The sequence below is a fragment of the Petaurus breviceps genome, unplaced genomic scaffold (assembly GCF_028583685.1).
Source record: "Petaurus breviceps papuanus isolate PSGF00001 unplaced genomic scaffold, PetGlider_PUasm1.0 91133, whole genome shotgun sequence".
NCBI classification, from domain to species: domain Eukaryota; kingdom Metazoa; phylum Chordata; class Mammalia; order Diprotodontia; family Petauridae; genus Petaurus; species Petaurus breviceps.
In genome coordinates, this window is record NW_027187419.1 from 97,127,424 (window position 1) to 97,150,857 (window position 23,434).

The 23,434-nt window shown below is 37.8% G+C and overlaps 1 protein-coding gene across 4 annotated transcripts; it reads right to left on the reverse strand.

The window, feature by feature from the left end:
- Positions 1–930: 930 nt before the first annotated feature.
- SPC25 (SPC25 component of NDC80 kinetochore complex) lies at positions 931–22,151 on the reverse strand. 4 transcript variants are annotated; one of them, XM_069080599.1, is made up of 7 exons: positions 21,781–22,145; positions 18,820–18,977; positions 18,669–18,734; positions 16,711–16,857; positions 15,609–15,713; positions 9,902–10,000; positions 931–1,258 (listed from the first exon to the last, which is right to left on the reverse strand). In XM_069080599.1, exons 1-7 carry the CDS (start codon positions 21,795–21,797, stop codon positions 1,116–1,118), a joined length of 735 nt encoding a protein of 244 aa, XP_068936700.1. In that variant the 5' UTR covers positions 21,798–22,145; the 3' UTR covers positions 931–1,115. The 4 variants fall into 4 exon arrangements, with proteins under 4 accessions (XP_068936700.1, XP_068936701.1, XP_068936702.1 ...); XM_069080600.1 differs by lacking the exon at positions 21,781–22,145 and adding an exon at positions 21,602–21,760; XM_069080601.1 differs by lacking the exon at positions 21,781–22,145 and adding an exon at positions 21,481–21,504.
- Positions 22,152–23,434: the final 1,283 nt, after the last annotated feature.

Here is a 23,434-nt window from a genome sequence, read left to right on the forward strand (position 1 = left end):
TAAGGAAAAACATAACAATTAAAATTATCCAAAATGGAATTGACAGAACAAGTCTTCAGTTCTATGGACATGTTTTCTCGTGTAAAATGTTTGGAATTGGACCAGATGACCTCCAGGACCTCTTAAGTCTATTGCTTTATCATCCCACTTGTTGGATATGGTGTGGAAGGGATTTCTTTTAGATAAAAATTAGATTAGATAGTGTTTGAGACCCCCCTCCAACACTGAGATTCTGTGATCAGCATATTTATCTAGAAATACAATTATCCATTAGTAATCCATGGATCACATCATAGTAGCAGTTAATTCCCACATCATTTCTATTTGGTTTTAAAATATAGTTTTGTAGTTACAGTTCAATATGGATAAATCTGACGTTTTAGGAATTCATTTCATTTCAAACCAAATAATGAAAATATTTTTAAAAAAACATCCCTACACTCTAAACTATAAACTTTCTTGAGTAGTTACAAACTTTCCATGAATGAATAATGAGAAAGAGGTGGCTATCCTTAAACCCAGATCTTCTAATGATATTGTCAAAGCGCAGAGCCCAGCTTCAAGTCATCAGTTTAGGAAGGAGCCAGAACTACAGAAAAAAATGGTAACAATGACTTGTGAAGAAGCACTAACTACTAATTCATTCTCATTAATAAGTCTGAATTTTCTAGTGATTAACATTGCTATAGCTCTGGCTAGCCTGGTCTGTCAACTTCTAATCAATTAATGAAGGACCTTTCACACTGCTTTTCTAATGCGGATATTAAATGGAAAAATTAATTGGTTCTTATCTATTCTAGTGTAGCTGGTTGGCAGTTGCTAATAAAATCAGGTTTATGGCTCAAGACACAATTCTTCTACTACTGGATTGTTTATATGATGACCAACGAACTACTAGCAGATATACCAAATATAAACGCCAAAAGATACTACTGCTTTCATTTTTTATTTGCTTCAGAAACAGAACATTTTAAACAAAATTTGCTTTTACAAGTATGCCATATAGTTTTATTAATTCCTGCCAAGCTAAAATGCCACCAAAATTAAAGTCAGACATAAAATGGTCATTTAGAAGGTTTATAGGGAGTAGTAAGGAAAAAATGTAAATATAGTCTTTACACACTATTTACACATTCATTACAAGCCAGAGCAATAAAAGCTTTCCGAACATTGGCAAGGAAAGCTGAAAAATTGTTGCTCTTCCTTATTTTCTCTTGAAATTCTGCCAAGCATTCCAGATGAGGTGCACTATCTGATACTAAGGAGGAAAAAAATGGAGATAGTTAATGTAAAGTCAATGGGTCATAAATTCAGAAATGGAAAGAACCTCAGAAACCATTTGGTCCAATCCTTTCATGTTACAGATGAGAAAACTGAAGCCCACAAGGTTAAGGAACTTGCCCAACATCACAGAGGTAATATCTTTTTGTACCCTCAATGAAGGATTATTTCAAAACCAGAGGCTTACTTAAGAATAGCTTATTCTACTGCTGCTGTAGATTCCACCTCAAGGAATAAGGGTTGGTATATGGGAATATTTTTTAGCCCCCTTCCTGTCTATCTTTCTCATTATTGTATTATAGAAAATATTTCATTAAAAAAAGTTGGTCTATTATTCAAGAACTATACAGAACTTTTGATACTATAAAATTTTAAGTGCTGTCCTACAATTCTGGTAAAAGTCAAATGTGAAGGAGAACTCACAGAAAACAACGACCCAGTATTGTTTACATAAGCACCATTAGCAAGAGGGAAAAGTAAAAGGCTTTAGGGAAGTCACCCTCAAAACACTCCATCACAAATTCCAGCAATGGTGCTGCAAAGGGATGCTGTTTCTTCTCTCGCTCTTCACCACACAAACTGCAAGTGGGATAGAAGAGGGGTTAAAAGCCAGAAAGGATGTGCCTGTGATCCATTATGTCACTGGTCCAGAAACTTTAGATTATGTTTTGAACGGAGCTGACACACTGAAAGACAGACTATGAAAATAATCTGCTGGAAAGCTAGAAACCACTTGGGAAAAGGCTGCTTTTTTATCAAATCTACTAACTAATCAAGCAGAAAGGCAGCTGAGGTAACACTGCCCAAGAAGCTTTACAGCAGCATATGTTTTACAGCATCTCCATCGGGAAAAATCTCTAAGAGCGAAAGCCAAAGTTGACAGGAGGGACTTTCTTAAGATATAAACTTTCAGGGGCAGTGCTATTATCAGAAGCTATAAAACCTTAGGTCCCTCACCATCTACAGCTACATTTCCAAAAACCGGAAATCAATGCTCATGATGATAAGCATGAGATCATCAAGAAAGTTAAACATGTTAAGTGAATCCTGGTTAAGAAAGTAGGGAATTGTCATAGAAAGATAAGTACATTTGATGAAATGAGTTGGTCTAAACCCAGATGAATGAAAGTCATATGACCTAGAGAACTTTTAAAGAGATGTATTCTCAAGGATTTGAACACAAGCAGATACATTTTAGTTCAGTATCTTAACTATCTTTTGGCCTTTCTCTGTTTTTATTTATGAATAGTCCAATATTACTATGGGGGTTCCTTTCTGCTTTACATTTAGACAAATGAAAATCATAGGAATGAAAGTATAAATTATGCAACTCTCATCAGTTTAGAAAAAGCCTTTCTTCCTTAACCATTATCATTACTCAGATTGATTAAAAATATATTCCTAAGCTAGAAAATCTTGGGTCTGGCAACTAACTAGAGCAAATCAACTAAGCATGGAATATTATGGAAGCCAACCTGCAGAAGAAACAGAAGCCAGGAATAAAAGCATGTTGATGATGGGTCTGCTTGCCTATAGTCTCTACCTACTTTAATCCATTCTCCATTTAGCTACTAAAGTGATTTTCCTAAAACACAGGTCTGATCATGTCACCCCCTTACTCAATAAATTCCAGTGGCTTTGTATTGCTTCCAAAAGCAAATATGAAATGCTGTTTGGTATTTAAAGTCCTTCAGAACCTAGTTCCCTCCTGTCTGGACTTCCAGTCTTCTTACATCTGACCCCCTAATGCATATTTTTTGATTTGGTGACCCTGGCCTACTAGCTGTTCTATGAATAAAACACTCCATCTCACAGCTTCAGGCATTTTCTCTGCCTATCTCCCATGCAACCTTCCTCCCCTCTAACTACTGGCCTCCCTGACTCCCTTTAAGTCTCAGTTAAAAATCCCACCCCTACAGGAAACCTTTAACCCCTCAATTCCATTTCTTCTCCTCTTTTAATTATTTCCTCATTCTGTTTATCGCTCGTTTTGTATCTCTTTGTTTATATGCTGTCTCTCCCATTACATCGTGAGCTCCTTGAGGACAGACTTGTCTTGTTTCTCTTTGAAGTCCCAGACCTTAGCACAGTGCCTGACATAAGGTAGGCACTCAGTAAAGGTTTCCTGACTGAGTGCTAGCTTCAGCCTAAGGTCCTTTCTTGTTTTTGAATGGAACCTTGGTTGGTTTAGAATTTTATTCTTTAGAACTTTCTAGTCATGTTATTTTTGGAAGCATTTTATCTGAAGTAATGCAGACATGGACAAGAGTCCTTGGAGCTAAAATACAAACAAGGCTCAGAAACATTTAGTAAGATGTTAGCAAGAGGATGCCATTCTTCAAAAGTCAACTAGAGTGCCAAACTACTACTACTATAATTTATAACAAAGTTATTACTACTGCTACTACTACTACTATCATTATTACCACTATTAACAATTACTAATAATAACAAAGCAATCAAAACAACTTGGAGGCATCTGTAATGGCAAGCAAAGTAGTACTTTGCTGCTTGTTTCAGCTCTTTAAGTACCTTTGAGCCTCATCTTTGATTGTATCAAGTCATTGTCTGAAGTAGTAGACATTTGTGTTGCCCTTAATAGGTCTGAAGTCATCACACGGAGCCCACAGTGGGAGGAGCTTGCTGAAACAGCAGAACAGGAAGGAGCAGAGCAGATATAAGCTCAAGCATGAGCTGGGACCAAGCAGAACTGAAAGGGAGAATGTTTGTGATGTCTGACACTCTGTCTGTCTGCGTTGATGTTACTTTGTCAGAAAGAAGTATTCTGTCTGTTGGAAGAGGACTTTACTGCTATTTACAGAAGTCCTGGGACTTTACTGTTGATTTGTGTTTGACTTCTCGGACAGAAGCTTTGTCTGTTGCTTTGGGTTACTTTCTAAGACGGAAAGTGAATTGAGACGATAGTGCCAGCAGTGTGTGTAAATATTGTTGTAGCTCTGTTAAGCTTTGTCTTCCTAGAAGCAGAAACTTTGAAGGTCTTGGAGTGGAATAGTTCCTGTGGGCTAAGATAGAGAACTGGAACAGAGAGCTGCCTGCATGCGAATCCAGGCAAGAGCTGGGAGGGGCCAGCCTGTGGACGAGGAGTCATGGAGTTTGGAAGTCAGTCTTGAGTTAAGATGAAAGAAGACTATTTGGGTACTCAGTTCTGACCGATGATATTATAACTTACTGTGACCTAGGGGTGGATGGTGTTTGTACTTTCTGCTAACCCTTAAGGAGGATTAAAAGCCAGCCTGGAGTTGAGATGAAAGAAGACTTGACTTGGTTACTCTATATTGATTGAGGACATTGTGACTTGCTCAATAATATGTTTTGTTTAAGACTACAGGGCCACCTTAGTAATAAGTTATGTTATACTGTTGTGAATGTTGGGTTTTAGTTTCTTGAATGTTTGCTTTAGTTTACTGCTGAATAGAGAGTTCACTCTACTATGAGATTAGATCCTTAAAGTTATTCACAGCAGTAGTCCTCAGGAAAGCTGCTCATGATTGGCTTTACAGCATCCAGCATATAAGGAAAGCAGGGCAGATGCCAGGACAACAGAGAAGTCTTTAGCCCAAAGCTTGTATACTATTGTGTGTATGTGTGTATATAGTGTGTATATGTATGTATGTATAGGTGGGTGTATGTGTATATATATATGTGTGTGTGTGTGTGTGTGTGTGTGTGTGTGTATTTATAAACAGAGGGCACAAAGTAAGTTGAATATGAAGGGGTAACATTTAAAAAATAAAATTAAGAGGTAAGAGAGAACTATATTGGGAGGACAAAGGGAGAGATAGAATAGGGTAAATTATCTCACATAGAAGAGGCAAGAGAAAGCTGTTACAATGGAAGAGAAGTGCAGGGAGGTGAAAAGGAAAAGTAAACCGTACCCTCATTGGACTTGGCTTAAGGAGGGAAAAACACACACACTCAATTGGGTATCTTACTCTACAGGAGAGTAGGGGGGAGGGGATAAGAAGGGGGATGATAGAAGGGAGGGCAGATTGGGGGAGAGGGTAGTCAGAAGCAAACACTTTTGAAAAGCAAAGGAGAAAATAGCACTTTTGAAAAGCAAAGGAGAAAATAGAATAAATGGAGGGTGGGATAGGCTGGAGGAAAATACAGTTAGTCTTTTACAATATAACTACTATGGAAATGTTTTGTATAACTACACAGGTATAACCTATATTGAACTGCTTGTCTTCCCAGTAGGGGTGGGTGAGGAGGGAAGAAGGGAAAGAATCTGGAACTCAAAGTTTTAAAAACAAATGTTAAAAAAAAGTTTTACATGCAACTGGGAAATGAGATATACAGAAATGGGGTATAGAAATCCATCTCTCCCTACAAGAAAGTAAGGAGGGAATGGAGGGGGATATAAGAGAGGGCAGATTGGGGGAAAGGGTATTCAGTATGCTTGCTGTTTTGGGGTGGGGGTAGGGGAGAGATGAGGAAAAAATTTGTAACTCAAAATCTTATGGAAATGAATGTTGAAAGCTAAAAAATAAATAAATTTTGGGTAATAAAAACTTGTATATTATGATGATAGAGAAGAGGAGGGATATATTAGACCTTTATGTAAATGTTATTTTTAAAAAAAGGAATAATAGCTAATAAAGACACGGGACAGGATAAGAGAATATGCCTTGAATATCAAGTCTTGAATTTCTAGAAGTTAGAATCTAGCTGTGCTATCAACTGTAAGCCTACTTCCTACAGATTCTAGCCAGAGTTACACAGACTTTAGATAATAAACTAGTTAGACAAACCTAGGTCTCCTATGTTACTCCTGATCTTGGAAAGTGGAAAAAAAAAAAAGGGGGGGGGGCCTAAGAGCAGCCCAATGAAGCTCATCACCAAAAACTTGCCACTAGGTGATGACCATTTTTTACCACAGTAATTCTTTAAAATGTACTAAGGTATAGAGGAGTTCAATATGTGATAAGGAGTACTGACTTAATAAAATGTATGCACAAAATTAATTTCCCAAAATACAGGCAAGTACTTCCGATTCTGATTTTCATAAAATATGAAACCATCAAAAAGAATCTAATATTATAGAACTTTTAATTTTCTCATTTTTATAACTGAAAAATTTATCTCTTTATTTCATTTTTACTACTTTTCTTCCTCCACTCTCAAGTATGTCATAAGCGGACTATAGCATCAGGCTCAGAATGTATGAGAAGCAAAGTAGAATCAAATTGGAAAAAAAAAATGAAGTATAAACTGTTCTCCAATTTACAACAGGCTATGTTCCTGGAAAAGTTATGTGAATCAAAATGATTAAATCAAATCTGATTTTCCCATGGAACAACAGTATACGTTTCCAGATATTGAGAGCATAAAATCTCAACTTTTCGCAGATAATTACTCAATGATAACATACCTGTGGAATATAAAACTTTATATTGACTAAACAGGGCAATAGTGATCAATCCCATAAAATCATATTTAATATGATACAGGACCAAAGTAAAACTCTTACTACTTCATTTAACAAACATTTTGTTACATGCTTACTACATGTCAGGCAATGTGCTAAGTGCTGGGGATACAAAAAGAGTCAAGACAGTCTCTACCTTCAAGGAGCTTACAATACTTCTTGGCTCGTTTTTATTGAACTAATCAGATGAAGGAACCTTTTTATCAAAGTTGTAGAATTCAGAGAGGAAGTATGACAAGGAGTCACTCTTCAAATCAGGAAGACTGGAGTTCTGCAGCATCTCCCCACTAATAAGATTGGTCACGTGACCAAGGATAAATAGCTTAATCTCTTTCTGTGCCACAACTCTCTCAGATTATAAGTAGCAGAACAGGTGTTCACCTGCCTTGGCAATGGAATCACAGCGACACCCCCATTTGAAAGAATTCATAAGGGCTTCTCTGTGCAGATTCTAGGTGGCATCTCAGAGGAGACTTTGGGCTACTAGGCAGCTTTTTAAGATGCAAATTAAGGATGTCCTATGACCTTTTTCACAGTGAGGATTTCCTTTTAACAAATACAACCTTCAGAAATCAAGCTTCTGGTCATTCAGCTATCTTTAAAACAAAAATATCTTTCTTCTTTCTTAAACTGCCAATTCATTGGCACTAGCAAAATTAACTCTTACCCTGATGTTCCACAAAGGCCTTTTTAAAAAATGTTTAATCCAGTCTTTAAGTGTACTGATTTTCTTTATTGTTTAATTTCACCCTATGGTAATGTTTCACAAAATTAAAAGTTTAAAAGCTCTAGCTTGGATTATGAGTTAAAAAGCATTACACCTACGACTAATGTTTAATGAATTAAATTATGGCCAAATTCAAAGGGATAAAAGTCCAAGTCTTTCTGTCTCATCCGCAGACCCTGCATTTTATTTTTTTTGGTGAGGCAATCGGGATTAAGTGACTTGCCCAGGGTCACACAGCTACTAGGTGTCAAGTGTCTGAAGGCAGATTTGAAGTCAGGTCCTCCTGACTCCAGGGTCAATGCTCTATTCTTTATCCCACCTAGCTGTCCCTACACTTTACTTTCTAATATTGGATTTGCAACTATCAGTAGAGAACTACTGTTCCCCATTCCCACTCCAACCCTTTTTCATTAAGAACTGACTAATATGGCTATACACAGCCATATGCAGTGCTGGATCTGGATTCAGGAAAATCTGTGGTCAAATCTGGCTTCAGATACTTTCTAGATTTTTGACCGTGGCCAAGTAACTTAACCTTTTCTTGCCTCAGTTTCCTCATCTGTAAAATGAGCTGGAGAAGGAAATGGCAAACCACTTCAGTTATCTTTGCCAAAAAACAAAACAAAACAAACAAAAAAAGCCAAATGGGATCATGAAGTTAGTCACAGTTAAAAATCAAGGCTAAGGTGAACACAACTGAAAAAGCACAACGAAACAATATTCAAACAGGTATTGTTACCCTTCCAAATGGTACCTTTGGAAGGTTAGATAATTATTCTAACAACATAATTACTCAAATCTGTCCAATTCCATTTTTGGAATTCCATTTGTAGTCAATGTTCTAGAAAACATATAAGAAAAACTCATTTCACTGTTTTGCAGTCCCTGAGGAGCCTGTGGTGTCAGGAGGTCATCAGTGTGGATATTAATGTCTCAGGGGCTGATGGCAGTGGAAAAGTAGCAAGGAATGCTAAACCAGACATCACAATTGAGAAGAAAGTCAAGAGTATAAAAAAGTCAGGAGATGAAACTGACCTTGTTTTTTCACCTTCCATTACTTAAGCTAACAGCTTCAAGAATCCCAGAAAACAACTAACTTTACTGATGTTTTCTCAGAGCAAAGAAACCCCAGAGAAAGGGGTTTATCAGTGTGTTAACTGTGAGAGAGGGAGAAAAAAATAGAGATGTATAGTGTATATGTCTATGTATACATGTGTGTGTTTCCATGCAGTAGATGAATACACTGTCCATCCCCCAATACATTTGTAGCCCCTTCCACTTAATGGGGAAGGGGTACTGTGGCATTTCTCTCCTCTCCACTGTGAATGTCTTCCTGGACAGGACAGTTAACTGCACAAAGGGGTATGCTATAGAATCAGCTAACCTTTCCTCCACCAGAGTATGGTATTTATAGAAGTGAAGGGAAGGGGGTGGCCAGGTAGCACAGCGAGTAAGAGCACCGGCTCCAGAGTCGGGATAACCTGGGGGGTCGAATCTGGGCTCAGACAGTTGGCGGCCACCCAGAAACACCTGGTTGTGTAACCTTGAGCAAGTTACTTAACCCCAATTGCTTAAAAAAAAAAGTGAAGGGAAGAAAAGTAAAAAACCTCATTTATGGGGCAAGGAGAGACAGAGTAAACATGAGAAGTAAGATGATTTCTCATTAGAAGTCAAAGAATACAGCATATTCCTTTAAAAGTAAAAATTTTATATGAAAAATATCCCATTTTAATGCTCACCCTACCAGTCCTGTTCTTGAATTTCTCTGAACTTTGAAACTATGTCCCTTCTATGCTAGCTCATGCTGGACCTTCCTACCCAGGTACCTCACCTGGCTCAGGTGCTCACCCTGCCTCACCCAAGGTCTATGACCCCAGTGCTTGCTCACTCCATGGACTAACCCTCTCCCCCCTCCCCCTTTCACTGGTAAGCTCTTCCTGGAGTTTTCATTTTGTGAAGCCCCCAAGATAGCTTGTGTTCATTTCCCTCCCAGCTCTGTTCCTCACTTTTTTCTGGATTACAAAAGCATGTACCTTTTTACCATTTCTCCTACCTCCCTCTCACATTAGAATTATTTTTGCTTGCATTTGTATCCCCAGAAATTAGCATGGCACTCCGTAAGCACTTAATAAATGCCTGTTTCTTTCCTTCCTTCCACTGTCCCTTCTTCTATAAATCCTCTGGAGGAATCCCTTATGTTTGTAATGAAAGTACAACAGACCCTCTGGTAAATCCAGTGTCACATCTTAGGGGCGGTCCCTAGGCACTGGGCACACTACGGCCTACTAGTTGAGCAGGCTCCTAGGCACTCAGGTCCCATGCATGGTGGGAAAGAAGAACCAAAGAAAGCTAGACTGGGAGGAACAGTAACATCCTGTGGGAATCTTGCACTTATTTTTTTTTCCATACTTTCAACCAAATGTAATCAGGCAAAATGTACGCACTTTCATAATCTCTTTCTTCATTTATGCGCAGGGAAAATGTAAAGGGCTTCTCAGGAGCTTTAGGGTCAATACTTCGGAATATAAATTGAAGTTTCTCACCTGGAATTAAAAAGATTAAACTGTTTTAGTCCACTGCTATAACATGCCAGGTTTTACAGTTGAGTTTTTACTACTTCTGCCAGCCGAAAAAGTATCTTTCTATTCACCCAGCTTCTCAAAAGAGAGTCTATCCTGTTTAAAAAGTTTATTTCAAATGATCCCGAGTTATTTTGAATTTAAAAATTCATTTACATCAGTTATCAATTTGTTCTTCACAGCTGAAACCATAATCAAATGGCCCTTTCAATTCCCTGAGAAAATTTAAGATGGCAGATTTCAAAGTAAGATTTTACATACACTTGGGTTCTGTTCGAAGATACGCAAAAATAATTTTGAAAAAAATTGACAAGAAATTCTAAAAATCATTAAAAACAGGATTCTTTGGTGGAGTCAAGATGGCAGCAAAAATGCAGCAATTTACCTGGGCACTCCCAAATTCCCCTCTTTCTTATATGTTTTCTAGAATACTGACTACAAATGGAATTCCAAAAATGGAATTGGACAGATTTGAGTAATTATGTTGTTAGAATAATTATCTAACCTTCCAAAGGTACCATTTGGAAGGGTAACAATACCCATTTGGATATTGTTTCATTATGCTTTTTCATTTGTGCTCACCTTAGCCTTGATTTTTAACTGTGACTAACTTCATGATCCCATTTGGCTTTTTTTGTTTGTTTTGTTTTGTTTTTTGGCAAAGATAACTGAAGTGGTTTGCCATTTCCTTCTCCAGCTCATTTTACAGATGAGGAAACTGAGGCAAGAAAAGGTTAAGTTACTTGGCCACGGTCAAAAATCTAGAAAGTACCTGAAACCAGATTTGACCACAGATTTTCCTGAATCCAGATCCAGCACTGCATATGGCTATGTATAGCCATATTAGTCAGTTCTTAATGAAAAAGGGTTGGAGTGGGAATGGGGAACAGTAGTTCTCTACTGATAGTTGCAAATCCAATATTAGAAAGTAAAGTGTAGGGACAGCTAGGTGGGATAAAGAATAGAGCATTGACCCTGGAGTCAGGAGGACCTGACTTCAAATCTGCCTTCAGACACTTGACACCTAGTAGCTGTGTGACCCTGGGCAAGTCACTTAATCCCGTTTGCCTCACCAAAAAAAGTAAAATGCAGGGTCTGCGGGTGAGACAGAAAAACTTGGAATTTTATCCCTTTGAATTTGGCCATAATTTAATTCATTAAACATTAGTCGTAGGTGTAATGCTTTTTAACTCATAATCCAAGCTAGAGCTTTTAAACTTTTAATTTTGTGAAACATCACCATAGGGTAAAATTAAACATTAAAGAAAATCAGTACACTTAAAAGACTGGATTACACATTTTAAAAGAAGGCCTCCAAATAACTTTAAATCATGCCTCAAAATAAATTCTGGAGCTGCAGAACCCACCAATTACAGGGCGAAACAATTTTCCAGCCCAAGATAACTTAGAAGGACTGCAGAAAAGTTCTGTTTCACATGGTGTCCAGGTACATCAGCAGGAGGCCCTTGGCCACAGTAACCAAGACTCCACAGCCCTAGTGCATCAGGCCAGTGGTACAGCCAGGCAACTGTGAGAACACCAGTTCCTGGTACAACAAGTGAGTGGCCAGGACACCTGGTCTTAGAACAGTGTGACCAGGCCCAGTGACCCCAATGCATCAGGCAAGCATCCCTCCCAGAGACCCTAGCTCAAGAAGCTTGGTACACTGCATCATGCCCCCTAGCAGAAGAAATCAACTTTAAAAGTCACAAAATAGGCTAGAAAATGAGCAACACCTTCCACCTCCCCCTGCCCCCCAAAAAAACCCTACCATAAAAAGCTACTGCGGTAACAAGGAAGTTTAAAACACAAACTCAGAGGAGGACAACAATGTCAAAATGCCTCCATGTGAAGCCTCAAAGACATATGAATTGGTCTCAGGCCCAAAAAGAACTGGAAGAGTTCCAAAAGAATTTTAAAAATCAAATAAGAGACATAATTAAAAAATAGATAAAAGGAATGAGCTATACAAGAAAATCATGGAAAAAGTTAACAATTTGGTAAAGGAAACACAAAAAGATGGAAAAAGATGTACAAAAATCCACTAAAGAAAATAACTCCTTAAAAAGCAGAACTGGCCAAATGGAAAACCAAGACACAAAAGCTAACTAAAGAAAACAACTCCTTACAAATCAGAATTGGACCAATGAAAGCTAATGATTCTATGAGACATCAAGAATCAATCAAACAAAATCAAAAGAGGGAAAAAAATAGAAGACAATGTGAAATATCTCACTGGAAAAACAACTGACCTGGAAAATAGATCCAGGAAAGAACAACTAATTCCAATACTATATAAACTATTTGGAAAAACAGGCAAAGATGGAGTCCTATCAATTCCTTTTATAACACAAATATGGTGCTGATACCTAACCCAGAAGGAAGGTAACAAAACAGAGAAAGAAATCTACAGACCAATTTCCCTAATGAATATTGATGCAAAATTTTAAGATAAAACACTAGCAAGGAGATTATAGCAATATATCACCAGGGTCATACACTATGATGAGGCAGGATTAACACCAGGAATACAGAGCTGGTTCAATATTAAGAAAACTATCAGCATAACTGACCATATTAATAACAAAACCAATAGAAATAATATTATTTCAATAGATCAAGAAAGAGCTTTTGACAAAATACAATACCTATTCCTATTAAAAACACTAGTGAGCCTAGGAATAAATGGAGCTTTCCTTTAAATGATAAATAGTAGCTATCTAAAACCATCAACAAGTATTATCTGTAATGGAGATAAGCTGAAACACCTCCCCAATAAGGGGTGAAGCAAGGATGCCTAGTATTACCACTTTTATTCAATATTATATTAGAAATGCTAGCTATAGCAAGAAGAGAAGAAAAAGAAATTGAAGGAATTAGAACAGGCAATGAGAAAACAAAACTATCACTCTTTGCAAATGATGTGATATTATATGCAGAGAATCCTAGAGAATCAATTAAAAAACTAGTTGAAAAAGCAACTTTAACAAAGTTACAGGATACAAACTCAATCCACAAGACACCTATATATTACCAACACAGTCCAGCAGCAAGAGACAGAAAGAGAAAATCTTTTTAAAATAACTGTAGACAATATAAAATGCTTAGAAGTCTATTTGCCAAGACAAACCCAGAAACTATATGAATACAATTACAAAACATTTTTCACACACAAATAAAGTCAGATCTAAGCAACTGGAAAAATATTAATTGCTCATGGGTAGGCTGAGCCAATATGATAAAAATGACCATTCTACCTCAATTAATTTACTTATTCAGTGGCATACCAATCAAACTACCAAAAAAAAAATTTTTAGAGCTAGAAAAAATAATGACAAAATTCATCTGAAAGAACAAATGGTCAAGAACGTCAAGGGAATTAATAAAAACAAATGTGAAAGAAGGTGGCCTAGCCATACCAGATCTCAAACTGTATTATAAAACAATAATCATCAAAAGTATCTGGCACAGGCTAAGAAAAAGAGTGGTAGATCAATGGAACAGATTAAGTACACAAGACTCACTAGTAAAAGACCATAGTCATCTAGTGTTTGATAAACCCAAAGACCCTAGCTTTTGGGACAAGAACTATAAGACAAAGATTGCTGGGAAAACTAGAAAACAGTATGGCAGAAATTAGGTAGAGACCAACATTTTACAATATATACCAAGATATGAGCAAAATGGGTACATGATATAAATATAAAGTGAAACTATAAGCAAATTAAGGGATTGTGGAATAGTTTACCTGTCAGATCTATGGATAAGGGAAGAATTTAGGAACAGAGAGAGAGAGAGAGAACATCACTAAATATAAAATGGACAATTTGGTTATATTAAAGTAAAATGATTTTGCACAAACAAAGCCAATGAAACCAAGACTGGAAGGAAAACAGGAAGCTGGGAAACAATTTATACAGCAAGTGTCTCTAATAAAGGCCTCATTTCTCAAGTATGTAGAAAATCGAGTCAAATGTATAAGAATACAATACAAGTCATTCCCCAATTAATAAATGGTCAAAGTATATGAACAGGCAGTTTTTAGATGAAGAGATCAAATTTATCTATAGTCACAGGAAAAAAATGCTCTAAATCACGATTGATTAGAGAAATGCAAATTAAAACAACTTTGAGGTACTACCTCACATCTATCATATTGGATAACATAACAGAAAAGGAAAATAACTGTTTGAGGGGTGGTGGGAAAATTGGATGCACTGTTGGTGGAGTTGTGGACTGACCTAACCATTCTGGAGAACAATTTGGAACTATGCCCCCAAGGGCAATCAAACTGTGTGATCACTTTGATACAGCAGTTCCACTAAGTCTATAATCCAAAGAGAACAAAAAAAAGGTGGGGGGAGAGGGGATATAGTTGTACAAAAATATTTATAGCAGATCTTTGTGTGGTGGCAAGGAATTAGAAATTGAGGGGATGCCTATCAATTGGGGAATGGCCGAACAAGTTGTGGTATAGGATTGTAATGGAGTATAACTGTGCTGTAAGAAATGATGAGCAGGTAGATTTCTGAAAAACCTGGACTTACATGAACTGATACAATGAACAAACTGAAGTAAGCAGGAGAACACTGTACAAAGTAATAGCAGTACCGTACAACGATCAACTCTGAATGACTTAGTTATCCTCAGCAAAACAATGATCCAAGACAATTCCAAAGAACTAATTATAAAAAATGCTATCCTCCTTAGAAGAAAAATCTGATGAAGTATATGAATGTAGATTGAAGCATACCATTTTTCACTTTCTGCATTTTATTTTCATGGTTTGTTTTTTTTTTCCCATTTGGGTCTGTGTCTTCTTTCACAACATGACTAATATGATAATATGTGTTGCATGACTCAACAGGTATAACCTATAACAAACTGCTTACTGTCTCAGTAAGGAGATGAGGGAGGGATAAAATCTGTTTAAAATGAATGTTAAAAATTGTCTTTATGTGTATCTGGGAAAAAAATTAAATATTATTTACAAAAAAACAAGGGTTAAGTTTTTTAAAAATCCCAAATATTTTTGGCAACATTTCTATATTATATGGACTCAAATTTATAATGAAAAAAAAAATGTTGCCAATAGAGTAGAGCTTTTAAACTGGGCAATCTGTAGTGTTAAAGCAAAGCAGTAATGAAAAAAAAATTAACAAAATGTCCAACTGCACAAACTGAAATAAAAACATTTGATGGCTATGGCAAGATTATGGTTTTAAAACTGATCAAAGTTTACAAAAGAGTGAGAGTTCAAGATTTCATTTCTTGTTTGGGGTTTTTTTTTTTGCTTTTTGGAGGGAGAAAGGCAGGGCTATTGGGGTTAAGTGACTTGCCCAAGGTCACATGGCTAGTAAGTATTAAGTGTCTGAAGCCGAATTTGAATTCAGGTCCTCCTGACTCCAGGGCCAGTACTGTATTCACTGCACCACCTAGCCACCCCTAAGATTTCCTTTCTTAAAGGCCTTAAATTTTCTTCTATGCAGCAAAGGATACTGACTTTTTCAACCTCATAAAATATTAATATTATAATGTATTTAGCAGTCTGAAATTAAAAATGAAAACTTACCATAAATTTTTCGAATTTCCAGTCCAAGGCAATCTTTATACAAATCATAAGATTTCTGCAGCATTTTCAACTTTTCCTTATTGGCTTTCTTAGCGGCTGAAATAACTGTTAATTTTAAAGAGTTAAGTATTAAAGAATACACACTTACTGGAAAATCTAGTAGCAAGTAAATATATTAACGTGGACATAAACGATCCATTATATCTCTACTGCTATTCTTTGTTGTGCAAGGGGAAAAGCAGCATTTGTTCTAAGGGGGCCAAAAAATTAGAGATAAAGACATAAAGGTTGTTGTGGGAAGGAGCCATGTTTTAGTGGCTTATATTCTTTGAGATTATCAGTTATTGCAATGAAAAGCAGAGTTCATTTCAAAAGCAAACATTTGCTAAGTCCCTACTAGATGTAAGACATTGTGCCTCAATGCACAGGGAGAGATTCACATAAATATAGTCTAACTTCCTTTGAAATTATTTTGATCTGCCCGTAGCTGGAAATACCTATTCTATTGGATTTACTAGAAAACTACTGTACTAAGGCTATAATTATCTCCTAGTAAAAAAGTCAGGTATGGCGTTTTAGGATTTTACAAATGCCACAAAACCAAAGTCAGAGTTGGAAGACATGTGAAAGGTAATAATTCAATTACTGACTGTCTAGTTAAAAAATACCTTGCTTTTACAAATGTCTTGAGAATCAGTTATGTTGATGGTTAAACACAGGTTCCTTCCATGAAATCTTTTTAGGAAAAGCCTATACATTGACATATATACTGGCTTCAAACTCTCAGTTACTCACTATGACCTGTCCCAAACTAATCTTACTTGTTGACATTTTTCTCCTATTCAGCTTAATTGAGTTCTCTTATTATAAATAGAATCCTTGTCAATTCTAGCCCAGGAACAATAAAAAACAGACATTAAGTTCCCACTAAAAAAACTGAATTACTTCCTTGTCCCAGGGAAGATAGAGAACAGCCCCTTCACGGACAAAAGAAGACTTGCTTAGATTTTTCATCACTCTGAAAGGTGATAGACATTCCTATCAACAAAAGAGAGAACAGTCTAACACTTCAAAATTTTTATTTACAAAGTTAAGTACTTACTTTCTTTTTTCTTATCCAGTGATTCCTTAAGATCCTGTATACTTTTTTGCAGCTTTTCCACTTCCCATTTCTTGTCTTGAATGCTATCAACCAGTTTTGATAAGTGATCTTGTTTTTCTTGAATAAGCATATTATGGATATGGATCTCTGTGAAATATACATGTATGTATTTGTGTGTATTTACATATATAGTTTACATATTATATATAATAATTATTATTAAATGATACTTGGCTACTTATTAAGGACCAAAGCAAGAAAGGAAGAGACCAAAAACTTTTTTTAAAAGTTTTTAAGGTATTTATGTAGGATAATATATATTGAGGGGTACGTTCATAAAAAGAAAATAAAACACAAAGTACTAGTACTAAGGTTTCATGTACCTTGACCACTTTCAGTGTTTTTACAAAAGCACCTTTCCCCACCCCAGATGACAACCCATTCTTTAGCTTGTAACTATAAAAGATAAAACAAGGGGCGGCTAGGTGGCGCAGTGAGTAGAGCACCAGCTTGGAGTCAGGAGGACCTGAGTTCGGATCGGGCCAGAAGACAAAAAACTCCCTACTATCAAGGAAACCATACACTAATAAGGAAAATAGCATGCAAACAACTATATACATATAAGAGTCATATGGGCCAGAAGGAAGGTATCTCAGAGAGAAGATACTAATGTAATGTATATCAGGAAAGCCTTCTTGAAGAAGGTGGAAACTTAGCTGACACTTGAAGGAAGTCAGGAGGTGAAGAGAAGAGCATTCTAGGCTTGAGGAGCAGCCAGTGAATAGGCAGGGAATCAGGAGTTAAAGAGTTTCTTGTGCGAGGAACAGCAAGGATGCCAATATCAATGTATTGCAGAGTATGTGGAGAGGATTAAAAAATACTGGAAAGGTAGGAGAAAGTCAAGTTACAAAAGGCTTTAAAAGCCAAGCACAATTTTATATTTGATCCTGGAAGCAAAAGAGAGTCACTGGAGTCTACTGAATGGCAGGGATGGGGAGGACAGTCATACTTTCACTTCAGAAAGATTACTTTGAAAGCAGAGCAAAGGATGGAGTGGAGTGGGAAGAAACCTGAGGCAGGTAGAATAATAGCAGGCTATTGCAATAGTTCAGGCATAAAATGATAAGAGTCTGCACAAGGCTGTGGCAGCAGCAGTGTCAGAGGAGAGAAGGGAGCACATAAAAAATGTTACAAAGGTAGAATCGATAGGATTTAGGAGGGAAGAGATGAGGGATACTGAACAGGCAAAGATGATAACTGGGTCTTAAGTTTAGGTGGCTTGGAGGATGGTATTAAGGAAGTTTGGAAAAGAAGAGGGGGTTTAGGGGGAAAGATAATGAATTCTTTATATGTTTATATGTAATATTTTCCCCTGAACAACTTATAGCTTCTTGTAGTATATCTTCATATGACAACTAGTTCCCTAGACCAAGGATTTTTGTTTTTTTTAATGTTTTTATAACTATATTTAAACACAATTGGTTTCCTTTATAATCATATGTATTTATGCATTAAAAACATGATGAAAAGGGACCAGTAAGTCTCATCAGACTGTCAAAGGAGTCCATGACAAACAAAAAAGGTTAAGGAAAAAAAGAGCCACCCTTCACCTTATTTTGACTTCTTGTCAGCTTTTCCATCTCCCATTCTTGGTCTGAAACTTCATCTTGATATCTCTCTTTTGCAATCCAAAAGGCTCTTATCTATCTAAACCCTGATGATCAGTATAAAGTACCTAATCCAATGTTCTACAAATAAGACCTCAAGAAAAGTTGTTTGACAAGAATGAAATTGCAAAAGAAATTTAGCAGGGAACAAAAGGGTAATTTAAATTCATAATGCCACAACTCAGATTTATGAAGAATATGGAAAGATTACAGTTTCCTTAGGTTCCCATGATTATAACAGAAATAAGTCTTAAAACACACTGCGATTTATAATAGATGTCAATTACATACTATTTCTGAATTCCAGAAAAGCCTCAACCATTTGATCTTCTTCTTTTATCTTTATGGATAATCTTTCTGTAAGAAAAAAATGAAATTTAATTCTCAAATCAAATAATGTGATCATAAAAAACAGTAGTATACTTCAAGCTGCCTAGAGTACCTGTCAATGCTTCAATGGAGTCTTTATAGGTATCTCTCAACCCCACCACTTGACTATAGTGTTCATTGAATGTAATATTTCGGAATCTGTTCCAAAAGTCATTTAAACTTTCATTAAATATGTCCAGTTCCTCTTCTGTCTTTATGTGAGACATCATGCTACAATAAATAGGATAAAGAAGAACATGTTATTAATCACATTTTAAAAGTTAATGCAGACAAGTTAATTTATTGTTACAATGAGTGGTATTTTAGGTATTTAGTAGCAGAACTACTACAATATACAACTATCCTAAGATTTATATATTATGGTGAGTGAGATATTCATTATGCATCATTGTGAACATGACTGTTACACAGCAAGGTAACAGGATTCGATATTGTCAGAATTTAACAATTCTTATTTATCAGGAAGTTAAGGATTAAAGGCACACCCACCCAGTAAGGAATGGGTGACAAAGAGGAAGGGCATGAATCTGGAATTCAAAGCTTTATTTAAAATCAAATGTTTAAATATATATATATATACACACTATTATTAATATTATTTTACATGTAACTGGGAAATAAGATATACAGGCACTGGGGCATAGAGATCCACCATGCCCTACTGGAAAATCAGAGGGGATATGGGGGAAGATATGGGAAAGAGCAGATTGGAGGAGGGGATATCCAGTGGGATTGCTATTTTTGGGGTGGTGGGTTGGGGGAAAATAGGAAGAAAATTTGTAACTCAAAATCTTGCGGAAATGAACGATGTAAACTAGAAGTTAATAAAGCATTTGATAAAGGAAAAAAAATTAATAAAGGCACACCTAAGGGTGTTAAATACTACCAGTACAGCAGCCCATCTACAAAGGTCTCATTTGGCAACCTAAATCTTGGTTGCAGAGAAAACACCATTATTCTGTTGTTTCATTTTTCAGTCAACTTCTTGAGGAAGATACAAGAATGGTTTGTCATTTCCTACTCCAGCTCATTTTACAGTTGAGGAAACTGAGGAAAACAGGGTTAACTTGCCCACAGCTGGTAAGTGTCTGAGGCTGGATTTGAACTAAGTCTTCCCTGACTCCAGGCCCAGTACTCTGATGTGCCACCTCGATGCCCGCTACTAACCAAAAAATTTTTCCAGTGAATTGCCTTGTTTTGAATTTAGGCTGCCTTGTGCCTAGGGAATACTTTTGAGTTTGATTTAGGAAACATTTATGGCTCTCTGTTCTTGTCTGAAGGTGACCTATGGAAATAGACTGGCACCAATAGTCTTGAGGACCATTAGGGGGGCAAAACAGTTCTAAACCCACTAAAAGGAAGCAGATTTCCTAGGAAATAGGACTGACCCTTAGGCTATACAGCCCTGAAGGATCTGGAAAGGATTTTCTAAACTTAATTTGCCCGGAGTTCCTAACACTAGCTCTAAACTTTTCAAGTCTGAGGTTCTAGAATTATTCCTGGTTTCAGAATATAAACTGGGGAACCCCTCATCAGGCATATGTATATGTGTGTGTGTGTGTGTGTATACGTGTACACACACTGAATTCATTCTCTTTCCCCCTCAACCCTCCCCTCTTCCAAACTTCCTTATAACCATCTTCCTAGTCACCAAGACTTACAACCTCAAGTCAACATATTTATTCTTTCACTAATTCCAATGCTATTTGACCACTTGGAATGTTCAATGACTCAGGCATTATAGAGTTAGAAAAATGAGTAAAATGGTCGTGATTTTCATGGAATTTATGAACATTTCTGCAACTATGTAACGATGCAACCTCCCCATAAAACCAGTATAAATGCTGTATTCTCAACTCTACAAAACTCCAAATCAGGCAGCCATCGAACGAACATTCAAAAAAACGCTACAAGGACTTGAGGAAAATTAAAAGATCCAGCCAGTGCAGATCAAATCACATTTAACGGTCCTGATTCCCATGAGGGCTGAATTCACTATTAACCTTTTAATCTCCTACACCAAAAAACACTACAGCAACAGATCCTGAACTGTCAGCTTTTGGGTCTGGTCACCAACCACTGAGATTGGTTGGCACCAAGGGAAACAGTTTAATGAAAAGAATTTTCATCTTTACAGAAGAAATCCTAAAACCCGACTTTTAAACTGGGGGTGAAGGAGGTAAGGCGAGGTCGCATGCTTTTTCCCTCGGTCCTTGGAGTTCACCAGCTGTTTCGTAGCTCCCCCTTTCAAGAAATCCCATATTAAAATTCCTGAGATCGTAGGTACCCCAGCTCATCGCCCCATTTTTTGGAGGTAAAAATAGAACCCTTGTTAAACCAGCTCTAAGGAAGCCACATGCCACGGAACATTTTACCAAACCAACAAGGGTTTACTAATTGCCTGTGTGCTACACCTGTGCTAAAAGCTGGGGATGAAAAGAAAACACCGCGCCATTGCTGGAGGAGGAGTTGGGGGTGGGGCAAAAAGCACACAAACAACCTGGTACAAAAAAGATTCCTGGAGGTTAAACTGGAGTCTCGTCAGAGGGGAGATGCCAGAAAAGGCAGGGATCCCTTGGATCAGAAGAATGAGGTTTGAATACCGGCTTGGACAGTTGCTAACTGGGAGAGCCTGGGCACGTCACTGTTAAATGGGCCCCATCCTCTGAAGCCCCCACCCCGACCTCTACCTCCAGGGCCAGCTCGATCGTACCCAGCGCAGCCCACAGATCCCGGAGGAGGCCGCGACCCCGATTCTCCTCCCGCTGGCCCAAAGCCGCTTGGGTTTTTGACCCGAGTGTCTGGGGCCCGACTTCACCCCCGTTCTTTCTCACCAGAGGCGGCGACGGGGAGAAGGAGGCTCTGCCCCGCGATCCTCCAACCCCCTTCTTCAGCCAGACAGCACCTTCAATGGAAACTATAGCAGCCTTCAACCACACAATTTTAAATGAAGGCTGCCTCCCGCCTCCCACCCCCAGAAGTAGTATTGAAATTTGATTGGCTGGTGGCTCACGTTCTCCGTGTGGTCATTGGCCGATGGCATTCTCTTGGGTTCGCGTAACGAATATGAGGAAGAATGGCATTGTGGGATTTGTAGTTTCCTCCTCGATTTTTTTTTTAAGTCATAGCAATTCAAAAACTTTTGCAGTAATGTTGAGCTTCAGCTCGGTTCTCTTGGGAAGGTTTCCCTGTCTTCTCCGATGCTGCCGCTAGGATTTAGTTACATACATTTGTTCTACCACTTAATTCAAGTTTAAGCAGCCAGTTCTATTGAGTTTTAAACAGTTTCGTGAGAAGAGTTTGGCTGTAAGCCAGAAGATCTAGGTCCGAATCCTGCCTTCGGTAAGCCTGGGACGTTGGGCGCTTCCGCTTTGCTTCTCCTCACTGATTCGCGCCTCCTCGAGCGGGGGCGGGGCGCTTAGGCTGAGTCTGGCGTGAGGAGCCGTGGTACTGAGAAGGGTGGAATGTGGTACCCCGGAACTGAGGGAGGAGGACCCTGGAGGGATGCTGACAGCCGAGCAATCAGCAAGCGTTTGTTAAGCTCCTAGTACCTCGTGCGCTGGACACACAAATGCAAAAGGGTGACGATGCCTGCCCTCATGGATCCTAAAATCGGAATGAAGAAACCTCGAGGCCAACGCGGCCAAACTGGTCCTTTTACAGAGGAGGAAACTGAGGCATTGGGAGATTAAGTGACTCAGAGGTCTTGTCACTCCAGGGCCAGTGTTCTTTCTTCTGTGGCAGGAGGAATAAATTCTGTATCGTTGAAAGGAACCTTTAGCGATTCTTAACCTTTGTGCCTGGGTGTCATGCACATGTTTGACAGTCTGGTGAAGCCTATAGACCCTTTCTCAGAGTAATGTTTTTAAATGCATAAAATATAGACACTTAAAGAGGAAGCCAATTTGAAATAGTTACCAAAATATGAAAAAAAAAAAGTTTGTGCATCCCAGTTTAAGAACCCCTGCTTTAAGAAACTGTAATCCTATAAATCCTGACATTTATACAGCTCTTCAAAGTTTGCAAAACGGGTTGTATACACTTATATTCGATCAGAAGAGCGAGGTGACAAGTATATGTTGGACCTGGAGTCAAGAACACCTGATTTCAAATGTGACCTGAGACATTTACTACCTGTGTGACCCTGGGCCAGTCACTTAACCCTGTTTGCCTCAATTTCCTCATCTGTAACGTGAGCTGGAGAAGGAAATGGTAAACTACTCCAGTATCTTTGCTAAGAAAATCCCAAATGGGGTCAAGGAGAGGCAGACAGGAGTGAAAGAGGACATTTGATCAAAATATCCAACCTCACATCGCTGTGATGGGGAAGTTGAGGCCCCAAAGAGGAGGTGACCTGCCTAAAGTTACTATAGGATAGAATGCCAGCAGGAGCAATAATAATAGGGAACACTCATATAGCCCTTACTGTGTGCCAGGCAATGTGTTCAGTGCTTTACAATTATCATTTGAGCCTTACCCCAAGAGCTAGGTGCTACTGTGTTTCCCCGATAATAAGACACTGTCTTATTAATTTTTTTGGACAGAAAAACACCAGAGGGCTTATTTTCAGGGGAGGGCTTATTTTAATGAACATTGACAGCAATTTTAATAAACAGGTAAATGTGAACAAAAAAATGTACCTTTATTCAATAATGAATTCAATAAAG